The sequence below is a fragment of the Phascolarctos cinereus genome, unplaced genomic scaffold (genome assembly GCF_003287225.1).
Source record: "Phascolarctos cinereus isolate Bilbo 61053 unplaced genomic scaffold, phaCin_HiC Scaffold_3;HRSCAF=262, whole genome shotgun sequence".
NCBI classification, from domain to species: domain Eukaryota; kingdom Metazoa; phylum Chordata; class Mammalia; order Diprotodontia; family Phascolarctidae; genus Phascolarctos; species Phascolarctos cinereus.
Genome location: NW_027555736.1, coordinates 110876484 through 110890815, shown reverse-complemented (window position 1 = coordinate 110890815; position 14332 = coordinate 110876484). Strand labels below are relative to the sequence as shown.

Genomic DNA, 14332 nt, shown 5'->3' with positions numbered 1-14332 from the left:
TAACATATGTTGAATAGGTTTTTTAAAGAGGTTTAAATAACTTTAAACTGCACTAAGATCTTTGGGACATCCTCTATATACAGCCCCAGTCATTCCCCTGAACTTTGGTCCCATATCACCAATTGCCTAGTGGATATTTCAAACTGAACCGTCCCAGAGGCACCTTAAACTTGAACTATCTAAAACTGAACTCGTTATTTTACCCACTAAATCCTCCCTTCTTTTAAATTTCCCTATTTCTCTCAAATGCACCACCATCTGCCCCCTTTTCTCACCACTCTCTCTCAGCCACATTTTTAATTTAATAAGTGCTCAATAAACGCTTGTTAGATTTGATCGGGAGCCAGGACCAGGGATTTCCCTAGTCCTCACATACACATCATTTTAATTTGTGACATGAAATCAGCAATGACTGGAATCTTTCAGCTTTCTTCTGTGTGTTGCCTTGCACTGTTAGATTATAAGTTCCTTGAGAGCAAAAATTGTCTTTTTTTGTATTTGTATGCTTAGCACTGGCTCAGTAAGGCACAATGCCTGGAACATGTGTTCTTGTTCAGTCTTTTCACTAGTGTCTGAAAATTTGTGACCCCATTTGGCATTTTCTTGGCAAAGATATTGGAGCAGTTTGCCATTTCCTTCTCCAACTTATTTTACAGATAAGGAAACTGGGGTAAACAGAGCTAAGTGACTTATCCAGGGTCACAGAGCTAGTGAGTGTCTGAAGTCACATTTGAACTCAGGTCCTCCTGATTCCAACTCCAGTGTTCTATACACTGTACCACCTGGCTTCCCACCTGCAACACAGTAGATGCTTAATATATTTATTGACTATTTTCGTTTGAGACACTGGACCTAACAAAATATTGGTGACCCTGAGACATCTCTCCAGTTCTGCAGCAGGAGTGTGTTGTATGGGCGTTATTGCAATTATGTCCTTTGAATCAAGTACTCTCAGACAACAGTACACCAGCCACTCTTTGTGCCTCACAAAATACCTTTGCCTTCATCACTGGAAAATTAGATGAAGAAACCCAATTTTTTTAATGATTGAAACATAGGAGACGAACTTGGAATGTTTAATGAGATTGCTGAGGCAGAAATATGTAGAAGTGGTTTCTTGCCATTTTCTTAGCTGATGAGAATGTAGCAAGGTGTCGCAGTGCATGGAGCATTGGGTCTGGAGTCAGGAAGACCTGAGTCCAAATTCAGCCTCAGACACTTACTTGTGTGACCCTGGGCAGGTCATTTAACCTGTTCCCCTCACTTTCCTCAACTGCAAAATGGGGATAATAACAGCACCTCCCTCGTAGGTTATAAGATTGTTGTGAGGATAAAATACAAAAAAGACTTAGCATAGTGCCCAGCATAAAGTAGGCACTAGATAAATGCTAATTCCCTTCCTGTCTCCTTCAAGGAGACAGAGAGACTCTGTCGACCGTCTCTCACTGGTAAGTTGAATTAAAGCCTCTCAGCCCTAGTAGACCAATTCCTATCTATTTTTTTGCAGTGACAGCTGGGGACGTAGGTTCTGGATTGTTTTTCCAGGAGTGTTGATGGGTTTCCTGAGCCATCCACTCTTTACCGGTTGGTCCCTGTTGGCATGAACTGATGAGATGACTGTCTGGGGCTCACAGGGTAATCCATGGCCAGGAAACAGAGTTTCCTCTTTGTGGTGTTGACTGGATTGTACGGTGATTGAAACTGTGATCTTGCCCTCTTGAATATCATGCTCTGATCAATGCCACTAAATGACAGAGCTTCACGTTTCTACGTGCCTAAGGGATGATTTCATCAGGGCCCATAGGACCATCCCTGACTTAGAGGACTGATTTTTGCCTAAATCAACTAGAACACATCTACAATAAATTTAACTGTTTCCTCAGCCACTTAACAGCGTTGATTAGAGGCAGTATGGCACAGGGAAAGAATTTTGGTTTTGGACTCAGGGAATCTGGATTTTAATCCTGTCTCTGCCACTTACTGTGTGACTTTGAGCAAATAACTTTAATCCCACTGAACCTCAGTTTCTACATTTGTAAAATGAGAGGGTTCAATTAGATGACTTCTAAATTCATTTCCAGCTCCTGCTCTACGATTCTATGTGTTATATCCCTTTAGTGGTCTGCTTGGATCCAGCTGGAAAGGAGACATTCTGCCTGGTGGGTTATGGCCAAGGCCCTCTTCAGCATGATTACCAGATGTAGGATACTTACATAGTTGAACTGAATTGGGTCTATGAAGTACATCCTAAGTTTATTTAACAGTTCTGTGGATTGCAGATTGAGCCCTGGGCTTGGAATCTGAAAGACTCATCTTCCAGAGTTCAAATCCAGCCTCAGACAGTTACTAGCTATGTGACCTTAGACAAGTCAGTTAAACCTCAGTTAAATGCCTCAGTTCATCTGTAAAATAAGCTGGAAAAGAAAATGGCAAACCACTCCAATATCTTTGCCAAGAAAACTTCAAATGGGGTCACAAAGAGTCAGAAAAGACTGAAAAAAACTGAACAACTACCACTATTGACCTCAGTCCTTAAATACCCAATCATCTAAATCACAGGTGAAAGAAGTGTTGAATTGGAGGAAACATAGAAAGGATACTGGATTTTGAGTCAAGAGACCTGGATTTGACTCAGCAGTAGCACTAACAAATTGTGTGAGCCTAAGCTTAAATTTGCTGATCTGTAAAATGGGCCCAATAATACTTTCCCTACCAACCTCCCAGGACCCCTTGCAAGGAAAGTGCTTTGTAAAAATAAAGCACAAGGGAATGTGGGCTATTATTACTGCTGTTCTTAAATAGCAGTGGTCCCATGACCAATCTCAGATTTCCCCAGGCTGCCAATGAACCATTTATAGCTATTCTTTAAGTATGACATGACAATCACTTAGGTATCCACCTAATGGTTATTTTGGCCAGACTATCCAGTAAGAAAGCCCTGACAATTCTATATAGATGGTAAAATTTGGAAGAGGCAATTTGGACAGCCAGGCATTTATTACTCTCCAGGTCCACAAATAACAAGTCAATTATAGCTACAAAGTCACCCTCACTGCATCATTCTGTCCTGACATGCTTATTCAAAGTGACAGAATTACCTTAGTTTAAGTTGTGACCGCACCTCGCCAAATTCCAGCTGAATTAGTTCATTGTAACAGGCCATGATATTGCAGTTCTCTATGTATCTCTGCAAACAGAAAGGCAGGAATCACTTTGGTTTTAATGTGTTTCTGTAAATAATTATATTATCTTAACCAAAAGGAATTAACTCTTGCTAATAAATCTCTTTGGACAGGGCTGCAGGTCAGAAAGCTCACTAAAAAGCTTATGGCAAAAACCTCCAACGTGTTTCACAATATTACTCAGAAAAAATGGTGGAGAAAACATTTTTTTAAAATGAAAAGTCCAAGCCTTATATTTCTTTAAAAAAAAAAGTAATTCTAAGTCTGAATATCTTTACCGGCCTTATCACTACACTCATGGTCAAAGAAGTTCACACTATTTACGTTGCTGCAAAAGCCCGAAATCTGTAGTAGGGGAAAAAAAACCTCACAATTAATTATTTAAGCTCCTGTTTACATTTTCTTGTCAAGGTTAATTCTTTATTGAAAGACAATACTATGCCTTCCTTAAATAAAAAAAAAATTTAAAACGCATCTACCTCCTGCCCATCAGTAAGTTGCAATGTGCTTGAATTTCCATGTATTTCACAATGTATACACTCTGGCTCAGTTCATAAATCCACAAACAATGCTTATAGGTCTCGTTTAAACAATCTACTTGTTATTTTTCATGGGAGGAAAATAAATCTCATTTCCTTGCTTAGGGAGGTTAACTTGTTTTTAGCCATAACATTTCTTGGGCACAAATATTTCAGGGAGACCAAAACAATTCACAAAGTTCCCAGCCAACTCTTAACCCTTGAAAAATGTCCATTAAACCATGTTTTACAAAGTCATTTTCGAAGCTACTGCATTCTTTGTAGCCACCCTTTTTATGCCGCCCAGAGCATTTCATTAGCATTCGTTAAGACTATAAAAGCATACTGGGTGACATTTATTAAACCTTGTCTTTTGTGTGCATTTTTGGTTTGGCCACATTGGTTGAATGGACAGTAGGTCCAACTCTATTCCAGAGTCAGGAAGACCTGGGTTCAAATCTAGCCTCAGATAGTTACTAACTGTGTAATCCTGAGCAAGTCATTTAACCTATGTCTACTTCACTTTCCTCATCTGTAAAAGGGGTTAAGAACAGTATCTATCTCCCAATATTGTAAGGATCAAATGAGATAATATTTGTAAAGAACTCAGAAAATCTTAAAACACATATGCCAGTTACTACCACTACCACCACCACCACCACCACCACCACTACTACTACTACTACTACTACTACTACTACTACTACTACTACTACTACTATTACTACCTTCCTTCTCCCCTCCCCCCTTCTTCTTTTCCTCCACTGCTCTACTTCCTCCTCCTCCTCCTCCTCTGACCCTTGAATCCACTATTCTCTTGGTATGGTAAACCATTTGCTCTGCCATTGCCCTGGTGCTTACTTTGCCAAAACCCAAGTACTAGTTGGTCTTTCTACCTGCTAGGAGCTCCTTTATATGCTATCTCCTCCAAGTAAAGTATGAGCTCCTTGAGAGCAGATATAGTCTCACTTTTCTATGTATTCTTAGCATTTAGTGCTGCTTTCCACAAGCCAACATTAATCAGTGTTTTTTTTTTCCATTTCATTCCATGTTACCTTCTACTTCCCATTTGCTGCTACTTAAATGCCTGTCCTGTGTACACCAAAAAAGCCATTAAAAAATCCCAATTTGAAATCTGTCAGCAGTAGACAGCATAGGCCCCTGTGCCTTTAAATTAATTATGAATTATACAGACAGGTATAGCTATAACAAGATCAGTAAAAATTCATCAGTTGCCAAAACAAAGATGAGCAGCAGGTAGCTAGCTGCTCTGCCCACTGTCTCACATGACAGCCAATGCTTGACTGTGTGGCCAACTTCATCTCAGGTGGTTGAGGAAATCATTATCCACTTCTTATCTCAAAGAGATGGCCTGAGAATAGCCAGAAAACTCAGCCAACCTGCATGCAGAAGCAGAGCTGACTAGCTAAAAGTTGGCAGGGGAGACCTCTGTGCTTTAGATAAGAGGGCAGCCATATATGTTGACCTGGCAGAGGTCAACTCATGGACAAAAGGGTTCTGACTCCAAAAGGGAGCTCAGCTGAGGAGAACGATAGTTTGCTTCTTCCTTGCTGACATGGGCTGTCTCGATACACTGTGCATGCCATCTGCCCAGGACTGCTCCCAAGGAGAGAATTCCACAAAGGAAGGAAAAAGAATATGTGTTTTCATGAACAAAGATAGGGTCACCCGTGCAAACTGTTTGCTTCCTCATCTGGTCATGCCATGAAGATTGATGAATGCACACACACGTACATAGTTAGAAATCATTCTAAACAGTTTTGTCATGAAGACATGGATTTATTTATCCTTTCTGTGTTATTTTTTTCTCCATGTTTTGATTCCTAAGTGACGATACCTCCGCCTTAACTTTCGAGAAACAAGGTGGCTGTCCTTTGCATTAGCTGTTCCCCATGCCCGGAGTGTACTCCCTCCTCACCTCTGCAATTAGAATACCCAGCTTCAGGGCTGTGCTGGAATAAGCTCCTAGACTGTTAAATTTTCAATGTGAGCATTCACACTTCAAAAATCAGCAAACCATTACAAATCAGGGCTTGATTTATTGCTTTATTCATTGTGTTGTCTTGAGAAGATGATAGAGAAAAACGTTAATAACACAAATTAAACGTACAAGTGCATTGTGCTTTTCAGAGAGTTGGGTGTTAAACATTTACCAACACACCCCTGCCTGGCTTCCCACAAAACTTTCCTCAGACTCCCCTTCCCTCAGGAAATCTTTCTTGATCTTGCCCTGCCCCTAGCTACTAACTAGTGCCATCCCTCCAAGAATTACCTTGTATTTATTTTGCATTTTTTGTATAGATTTATACATATACATGTCTCCCCTAACAAACTCGTTGAGGGCAGGAATTACATAATTTTTGTTTTTGTATCCCCAGAACCTAGCACAGTTCCTGACACATCCCACAGGTATTTAATAAATGTTGTCAACTGCCTGGTTGTTGTTTGGAGAAAATGTTGGACCTGGCATAAAGAAGTCCTCCATTCAAATTCTGGCTCTGACACACACATATACACCACCTGTGTGAATGTGGACAAGTCATTTAACCTCTCTGAGCCTCAGTTTCCTCATCTATAAAATAGGATTAATCATACCTGCAGTGCCTTCCTCACAGGGGTTGCTGTAAGTCTTAAATGAGATGATATATGTTAAGAGCTTTGCAAAACTTACAATGTTATATAAATAGTTATTATTGTTGTTGCTATTATAGGAATATTATTAAGACTGATAATGTGACTATTGGAAAAGTGTCTTGTGCTGCTTGTATGGGAGATTTTAGCTCAGGCATGCATAGAAAAGAAGCCCTGGCAAAAAGCTTCCTAGAAGCAAGGACACCGTGCAAGTGTGGGCTCTAGACCCTCACTCTGGAGATCTCTTCTAGATATTTAGAGTTGTTTTGGTGGACCTCTTAGTTAATATGCTTTAAGAAATGCAGCCAGTTATCAGCGACAGGTAACCTAGACCATACCAGCATGTCAAGAGCCTTTGAAAAAGTTCTTGTAAAGATAATGAAGTTAAAATTAACTCAAATGACCTTAGCTGAGCAGAATAAGCCTAGAGGGAAAAATAAAATATTTCCCCCAAATTTCACATAGGTAGAAAGCAGAAACTTCAAAAGGCCATGACAAATGATGGATATTTACAAAATAAAGTTGGCTTGGAAATACAAGCCAGAAGCAGTTGTTTTGAAGAATACTAAGGGCAGTCAGGAAGCATTTGTCAAAGCTGGGGTTCTTAACCTTTTTAGTGTCATGATCACATCTCAAATTTGAGATGATACATGTCAAGTTCTCTGCAAATTTTTGGCTATCTTGGATCCCTTCAGTCTGGTGAAGCCTATGGACCCCTCTTCAGAATGATACTTTTAAATACATAAAATAAAATACCTAGGATTATAATGGGAACCAATTATGTTGAAATGGTTATACAAATACTTTAAAATATTAATATTAAAATATTTTTTAAATAAATAAGTTCTCAGATTCAAGGTTAAAAACACATGAGCTAAAGTAACTAGTGATAAAAATGTAGAGCTCAACTTGTCTCTGAATATCTTAGAGAGCCAAACAAACCAAGATTCAATCTAGTTGGAATCTCTTTGCATCCCTTCCCCATGCAATCCTACCATCAACCTCCACTGGAATTAAATTTACAGAGGTAAAAAGCAATGAGGCTTCAATGTTTGCAAACTTCTGGGTTAAGCAGATATTTACCTTTGAGTAAGTCTAACTCAAAACTCCATTACACAGATTTATTATACTTGCTAGGGCAGGACAAGCTGTAGATTGGAGCTTCCCACACCAGACTTCATGGTCCATGACCAAAACGTGCAAAGTCCCATTAAGCGACTTCTGAAGCTCTTTTCTTTTATCTGAAGACTTTAACTCAGGTTTTTTGGTCTTGGGGGTGCACTGGCTTACCTGGACTTCTGGCTTGTAATTTTTAGTGTCATGTCCTTGAGGGAACCAACTGGGTAAGGTCAGTTACCTTGACTATTACTATGTTATTAAATTGGATTGGTCTTAAGTGCTATATTCACAGAAGTAACAAGTACAATAAAGTGTTCCACACTATAATTTTTTAATTAAAGTATCCCCATTAAAGAGGGTTTTATCATACTCAGATACATTTACAATTATTACTTTAAAGGGACTAAAGAAAGAAAATACAAACCATTTGCTAAAGCATAATTTAAGTCCAGATAAGGAACATTACTATTCAAAATCTTTATTGTCCACTTAATCCATTAAAACAATTTCTCACAAATAAGCAGAAGTAATAGCAGTGCTGGTGGTAGTGATAGTCGTGGTGATGGTGGTGGTAGTAATAGAGTAGTAGTGGTAGTGGTGGTGGTGGTGGTAGTGGTAGTAGTAGCAGCATTTATATTGTGCTTTAAGGTTTGCAAAGAACTTTACCTATGATATTTCATTTGAGCCTCACAAGAACCCAGTGAGGCAGGTGCTATTATTAATCTCATTCTACAGATGAAACTGAGACTGAGGGTGATAAGTGCCTCACCCAGGGTCACAAAGCTAAGTAAGTGTCTGAGACAGAATTTGAATTATTCTTCTTCTCTGACTCCAAATCTAGCTCTCTATCCACTATTCAAGCTCTAATAATCAGAGACATGAAAATAAAATCAACTTTGAGGTGCCACCTTACACTCACCAAATTTTGCAATATTAATGAAAAAGAGTACAATCTAATGTCAATGGGGAAATAGGCATCCCATCACGTTTTGAAGGAGCCATACCTTGGTCTAATCTTTTTGGGAACCTTTGAGGCAACATGCAGTGAGTGGCATCAAATGGATCCTACCTTTTGTCTAAATAATCCTATAACTACAACTCTGTCCTAAGGCTTTCTTCTTAAAGACTTATCTGTACAAATATATTTGTGGTGGCTTTATTTCTAAGTGGTAAAAAAAAAAAGGAATCAGCTTCTATGTTCAACATTTGGAGGACTCTCTGGACAAATTATGGAAGAACAGTATTGCAGGGGGCTGTGAAAAACTTCAAATTTGAAAAACGGAAAAAATGTTTCTATGAGGGGTTGCAAAATGAAAGAGGCCAAATTAGAAAAACAGCCACCACCTGAGTACTACTATATATATTTAAAACTGTCAACAGAGCTTTGTAGGCACACAAAAGGAAAACAGATTGTAAAAAAAAAGACCCAAAGCCATCAAGTTGTTGTCGCTATTATTTTGTTAAAGTTTATATATTTTTTTCTTTAAAAAAAAACCACAAACATATTTTACTCTACGCACGTCTATAGTTAGGATTCTCTTCTCTATTTTTTTTACTTGTTTCTTTGTATTTGTTGACATTGTTAGTGAGTTCATAACAAAAATTATTTATGCAAAAGGTGCCCTAAAGCAATTTCCTCCAACGATACTCTAACTTCAGAGACAAAGATGCCTTTACGTACCCTTGTAAAACCAGCAGCAATAAGGGGCATAATAGATGCTTCTTCACGCTCCCCCCTTCAAAAGAAAATGACAAAGGTAAGATACTGGTATTAGTTACCTTTCAAATCTACTCATAACCTTAAATAATATTAATATTTTTAATTAAAGCAGGGTGATTTCTAGAGGAATCAGAATTTAAAAAGATCATCTTGCCTCTCAGGATTGTATTTTAAAGCCTAAAAAAGATTTTGGAGAGATTATTCTCTCTCAATATTTTCCCCCAGAACACAATGCTGCTTTCAAATGTGAAAATCATATTAGTCAGTCAGCTTTGCTACAAACATACTACAAATATCCTAACTTGAGTTCTCTCCCTTTGTTTTTCTATTCAGTTACATTTTTAAAAAAATTCCTTTGGCTAAAAAAATTAACATCTTTAATGATGAGAAGCCCAGTTCTATTTATAAAGGTAAAGAAGCTATTTAATATTTCCTTGAACATTCCCTGATCACATATTTTTCTTTTTAACCCATTCCCACATTTTTATGATGCAAGGACATGATTACTTTTTCCTACCTATTATGGCTTCCTCTCCTCGCCACCCAATACAATCATATCAACTGCATGTCACCCATCAGACTGGAAGGTCCTGGAAGGGCAAGGGCCATGTTCTTTATTTCTTTGACATTCCTCCAAGTGCCTAGCACAGTGTTGTTGGCATGTAGTAGGTAACTAATAAGTCTTTGCTGATTCAATTTGCCTTCTGAGAAAAGAAGTTTCACAATGGCCTTAGGATTCTCTCAAAAATGAGAGCTCCAGTAGGAGGAAGGCAAGTTTAGCAAAGGAGGGGAAGAAGGTAGGAGCATGTAGAGAGGTTCCAGAGATATCACCCAAGCCTAATACAAACCAGACATCTCTTTCATTTGCACATTTTTCTAGCTAGTGAAGAAGACAGTGGGGTTCAGTACAAAAATATTCCTCATTTTAAGATGTATGATTGTCTGAAAGGAACAGTGGTCCCCAATTTTTAAATGCTTATTCCTTTATTTAGGTCTTTTTTTTTTCTTTCTGCACCTCTTAGAAACATTAAAGTTGTTTAAGAATGCACTTTTGGATGATAACTTTATGTAGTTCAGATCTGGCTACCAAACTATGATTTTTTTTTTAACTCTGGAAAACATTTTCAGTATCAGACATATAATATCAGAGCTTTATCTTCACACACACACACACACACACACACACACACACACACACACACACACACAAATTTTCCAAGGCCATGCTGCTCTGAAATTCACCTCTTTGTCCAATTCACTCGGAAACAAACAACAGAACCAAACCCACCCTTCCACAAGACCTACAATCCTGAAACGTGGCTATGAAACTGCTTCAGTCAATGAGCCAGAGAAGAATCACTCCTAAAAATAACATCGGGTTTGTACTACCCCCTGAACAGGAAGAGTTTGGCTTTAGTAGCTAAAGAACAGATAGGATTTCACTACAACTATAAACACAAGGTCCCATCCCAAGGCAACCCTGCGAGTGTCCCAAGGTGATAGACATGCCTCTTCCTCCCTTGCAGCTCACAGACCACTACAGTTATTTAAGGGAGCCAATTTTCTCCAGGCTTGCCTATTTTGGAGGCAAGAAGCAGTCAGGACTTAATCTCCAGAGTCTAGAAATTGATCTGAGGTTTAATCCACAGAGTTAAATGGAGCTGAAAATACTGCTAAAATCTCCAATGAGCAGAAGGAAACAAGGAAAGAATACGACGTCAGCATAACCCAGCATTCTAATTTTATGCAAAGTGCTTACATTTTTGTATGAACAAACATTACATTTCATGTGATTCTTGACACCAAAAAAAAAAAAATTACCTTCGTACTACAGCAACAATAACCGTGTTTTCTGAGGATTTAGTTGTTCTGATAGACCTTAAATAAAAACCAAAAATACTTCAAAATCAGCTCTAAAATGCCTTTAAAAAAATAACAACAAAAACAAAATACATTTGAACTTATCATTATAAAACAAAGGAAGACAGCCCAGTTTTAGAGGAGGAAAGGCAAAAGAACTTCAGTTAGTGTTTATGGATATTACATAGATGTCAGCAGAAAGATATAAAACAGGAAATTAATAGTGAAATAAATAGCAGAGATATAAAATAGGGAAATAAATAGGGAAAAAAATTTTTAAACAGTGAAATAAAGAGCAGAGATTTAAAATAAGGAAGTGAATGGCAGAGTGACACAAAATAGTGAAATAAAGTCCTTAATTATTTTTATAATCTCTAAAATAATCTTTTTTTTTTTTTTTTGCCTAGACCTCTCATTTCATCAGTGTAGGGAATTCCCTTTACCAGTGCAGATCAGCAACTTATCTATAACTTAATAGTTTTGTTGCCAAGGGTACTGGGAAGCTGAGTCACTTGCTCAGGGTCACACAGCCAATAGTATCAGAGGCGAGTCTTAATTCAGGTCTTCCTGACTCGAAGGCCAACAAGCCTCTCTAACCACTATCCCATGCTGTCTCTCCTCTATTTCTTCATTATCACAAAATTTTTACTAAATGAATTAATACTCAGTCATTTTTTCAAAACATCAATTAGATATGGAAACATTTTGAAAGCATTGGGGGGAGGGGAACCACTTGATGGCAGCAATAGGTTTTCTGCATTTCCTAAAGTTTTCAGAATATTTTGCTATGGCTTTATGCAGAATGTTGTTGAGACAGAAGGGTGGTCTTTAGCAGGGAAAGTTCTGGAAGGAGCTGATACACTGCCAAAATATTTCAAGGCTGTTTGGGGCTTGGAGTCTTTAATTGTGATTGAGTGGTAGCATAACCAATGAAGGGGGTTACTAGGTAGGCAGTTTGAGAAGCATGGGTTGCAAGCTCTGAAATATAGCTGGAGTGCCTTCCATTCTCTCTTTCAACTGTATTCACTATCAACTAAGAAAGATCGAAGTTTTTAAAATCAGGGAACAGTTCAGAGATTTAAACTGGTGGGTGGAGTAGGAAGGATACCAGCAGTAATTCCTAGGGCATCAGGCTACTTGGCCCCATAAATAACATAACTGCTCTGCCAGGATCCCTTTCTATTCAGAGAATTTGAAGGAAGTTCAAAGAAATGGTTGCTCTTGTTTGATAGTACTAAAGGCTCATTTCAAACCCATTTTGATTTATTGCAGTATAGAATAATAATTGATAGAGTGCTGGATTTGGAGTTAGGAAGAGATGGGTTCAAAAACTGCCTCTGATGATTACTAGCTGTTTCCATAGGCAAATTAACCTAAGTTTATTTCCTTATCTTTAAAATAGAGATTATGATTCCTGCCATACCTGCCTCACAGGGCTGGTATTAATACTCAAATGAGATAATGTATATAAAGTGTCTAGCAAAATTTAAAGTTTTACATAAATATCATGACTTGTTATTTGAAATAATTATGTTTTCATTTTTAATTAGCAAGCATTTCCATTAATCTGTCCTTCCCTCTAACCCCTCTCATTGAGCAATTTAAAAAAAAAATCTAAAAAATAATGCCTTCAACAAATAGCTGCATAGCTTTACTTCTATTATTATTTGACCATTCTGACATTTAATGAAATACTCCTCCCTAAAAACAGTGTTTTCTAATCAACTTGCTGCAGATTAACAATTACAAGTCACAGCTGGGGCAGCTGCCTCTATAACCTTGGCATTATATAATGGAGTGGACATTCTGTACTCACAAACAATAAAAAGTATTATTTATAATGCCGTTGGATCTTGATTAGGTAGAATGCTCAGAGAGTTTGATATTTTGGTTAACTAAAGTTTCTGGTCAATTAAGAGTAAATTACTACAATCTTTTTCTTAATTGGTCTATTCTTATTAAACTGTAAAACACATAAGACTGAAGCCCATGTCTTTTTTATCTTTGTATCCACCACAGTGCCCATTACATAGCAGATCTCAATAAGCATGTTATTCATCCATCCCATGGGTGTTTTTGTAATGAATGAATAGACCCTAATTATTGAAAACTTTTCTAATATGCAGCACTATGGTATCCTTTTCTGTATGAAGTCAAGTACCATAGAATGAGGATGACAATTTTTTTAAAAATAATTTACCATCTTAGAAGGCTTCAAGGTCACCAACATGAAGATGAATTTTCAGTGTGCAGTATTACAAACAGATATTTGGACGTGGGCAAAATTGTTGAAGGTGGCAGAGTGACTCTTTAGCATCTACCCATCCATCCTCCTCCTTTTACTACCTTATCTTTCCTCAGGTCTCTTTCCCGATTGCCCAGCATTCCCCAATTAGAGCTTTCCTTCCATACCTGAATACCTTGTCTTCTAAGTCAGAGGTATCAACTTTGAGTTTGGACCAGATTAAAATGTCATTGGGAAATGTTTAATAAAATAAACAAAAATGAAACAGAACAGAGAGAATGTTAATTTGTGGTTTTCTAAGTCAATATGCAGCCTGCAGGGATCCCTCTCTATTTGGATTTGATCCCCTTGTAGCTGCTCGACACTCTAGTCTAACCTATTTAAGTTTAGTGAGAACAGTATGTGGAAGTCAGTCTCCTCTCCCATTAAAACTAAGCAATTCTGAATCACATTCATAGTATGTTAATACTGAGAATTTAGAGATTCTTTAAAACAATCCCTTCATGAGGAAACTGAGGCCCAGAGAAGCAAAGTCACTTGTCCAAGGTTACTTAGCTAGTGAAAAGAGAGAAGAGAGAGAGAGAGAGAGAGAGAGAGAGAGAGAGAGAGAGAGAGAGAGAGAGAGAGGAAAAGAACCCATGTCTCCCACCAGCCAGTCCAATGTTCTTTCCAATATTCCACAGCTACCTTTTCTTAGGTTTTTGCTGGGTAATATGCAAGGAGGTTTGATAAACTAATCTTAGCCAAGTTATTAATGACTGAGAGTGGTTTGATGTATTATCTCTATAAAGAAAGACCTGCATTTTGAAACCTTGTTTTCTGATCTCTTATTTAGAAACTTGATTATATACTATTTTAATATATCTACTATCCTACAAAATTAAAGACCCCATTCCCTGCCAAATCCTGTTATTTGAGGGGTCCAGCGAATCAAGGTTTGAAAGCACTGTATTTTATTAAAATCTCAATTTTCCTTTCTTAAAAAATGGCTAGTAGATATATACCCATAATTAATTATGCATCTATAGAGAGGCAA

The 14332-nt window shown here is 37.8% G+C and overlaps 1 protein-coding gene across 4 annotated transcripts in view; it reads right to left on the bottom strand.

Annotated features, from left to right (window-relative positions):
- PDE8A (phosphodiesterase 8A) overlaps positions 1 to 14332 on the bottom strand; it is a 261479-nt gene that overhangs the window by 80010 nt on the left and 167137 nt on the right. For all 4 annotated transcript variants that reach the window (XM_020966427.2, XM_078151108.1, XM_020966433.2 and 1 more), the window contains 3 exons: positions 11013 to 11069; positions 9153 to 9207; positions 3099 to 3187 (listed from right to left, as the gene is read on the bottom strand). In XM_020966427.2, coding sequence (XP_020822086.1) covers positions 3099 to 3187; positions 9153 to 9207; positions 11013 to 11069 — 201 coding nt within the window. The remainder of the gene's footprint in view (positions 1 to 3098; positions 3188 to 9152; positions 9208 to 11012; positions 11070 to 14332) is intronic.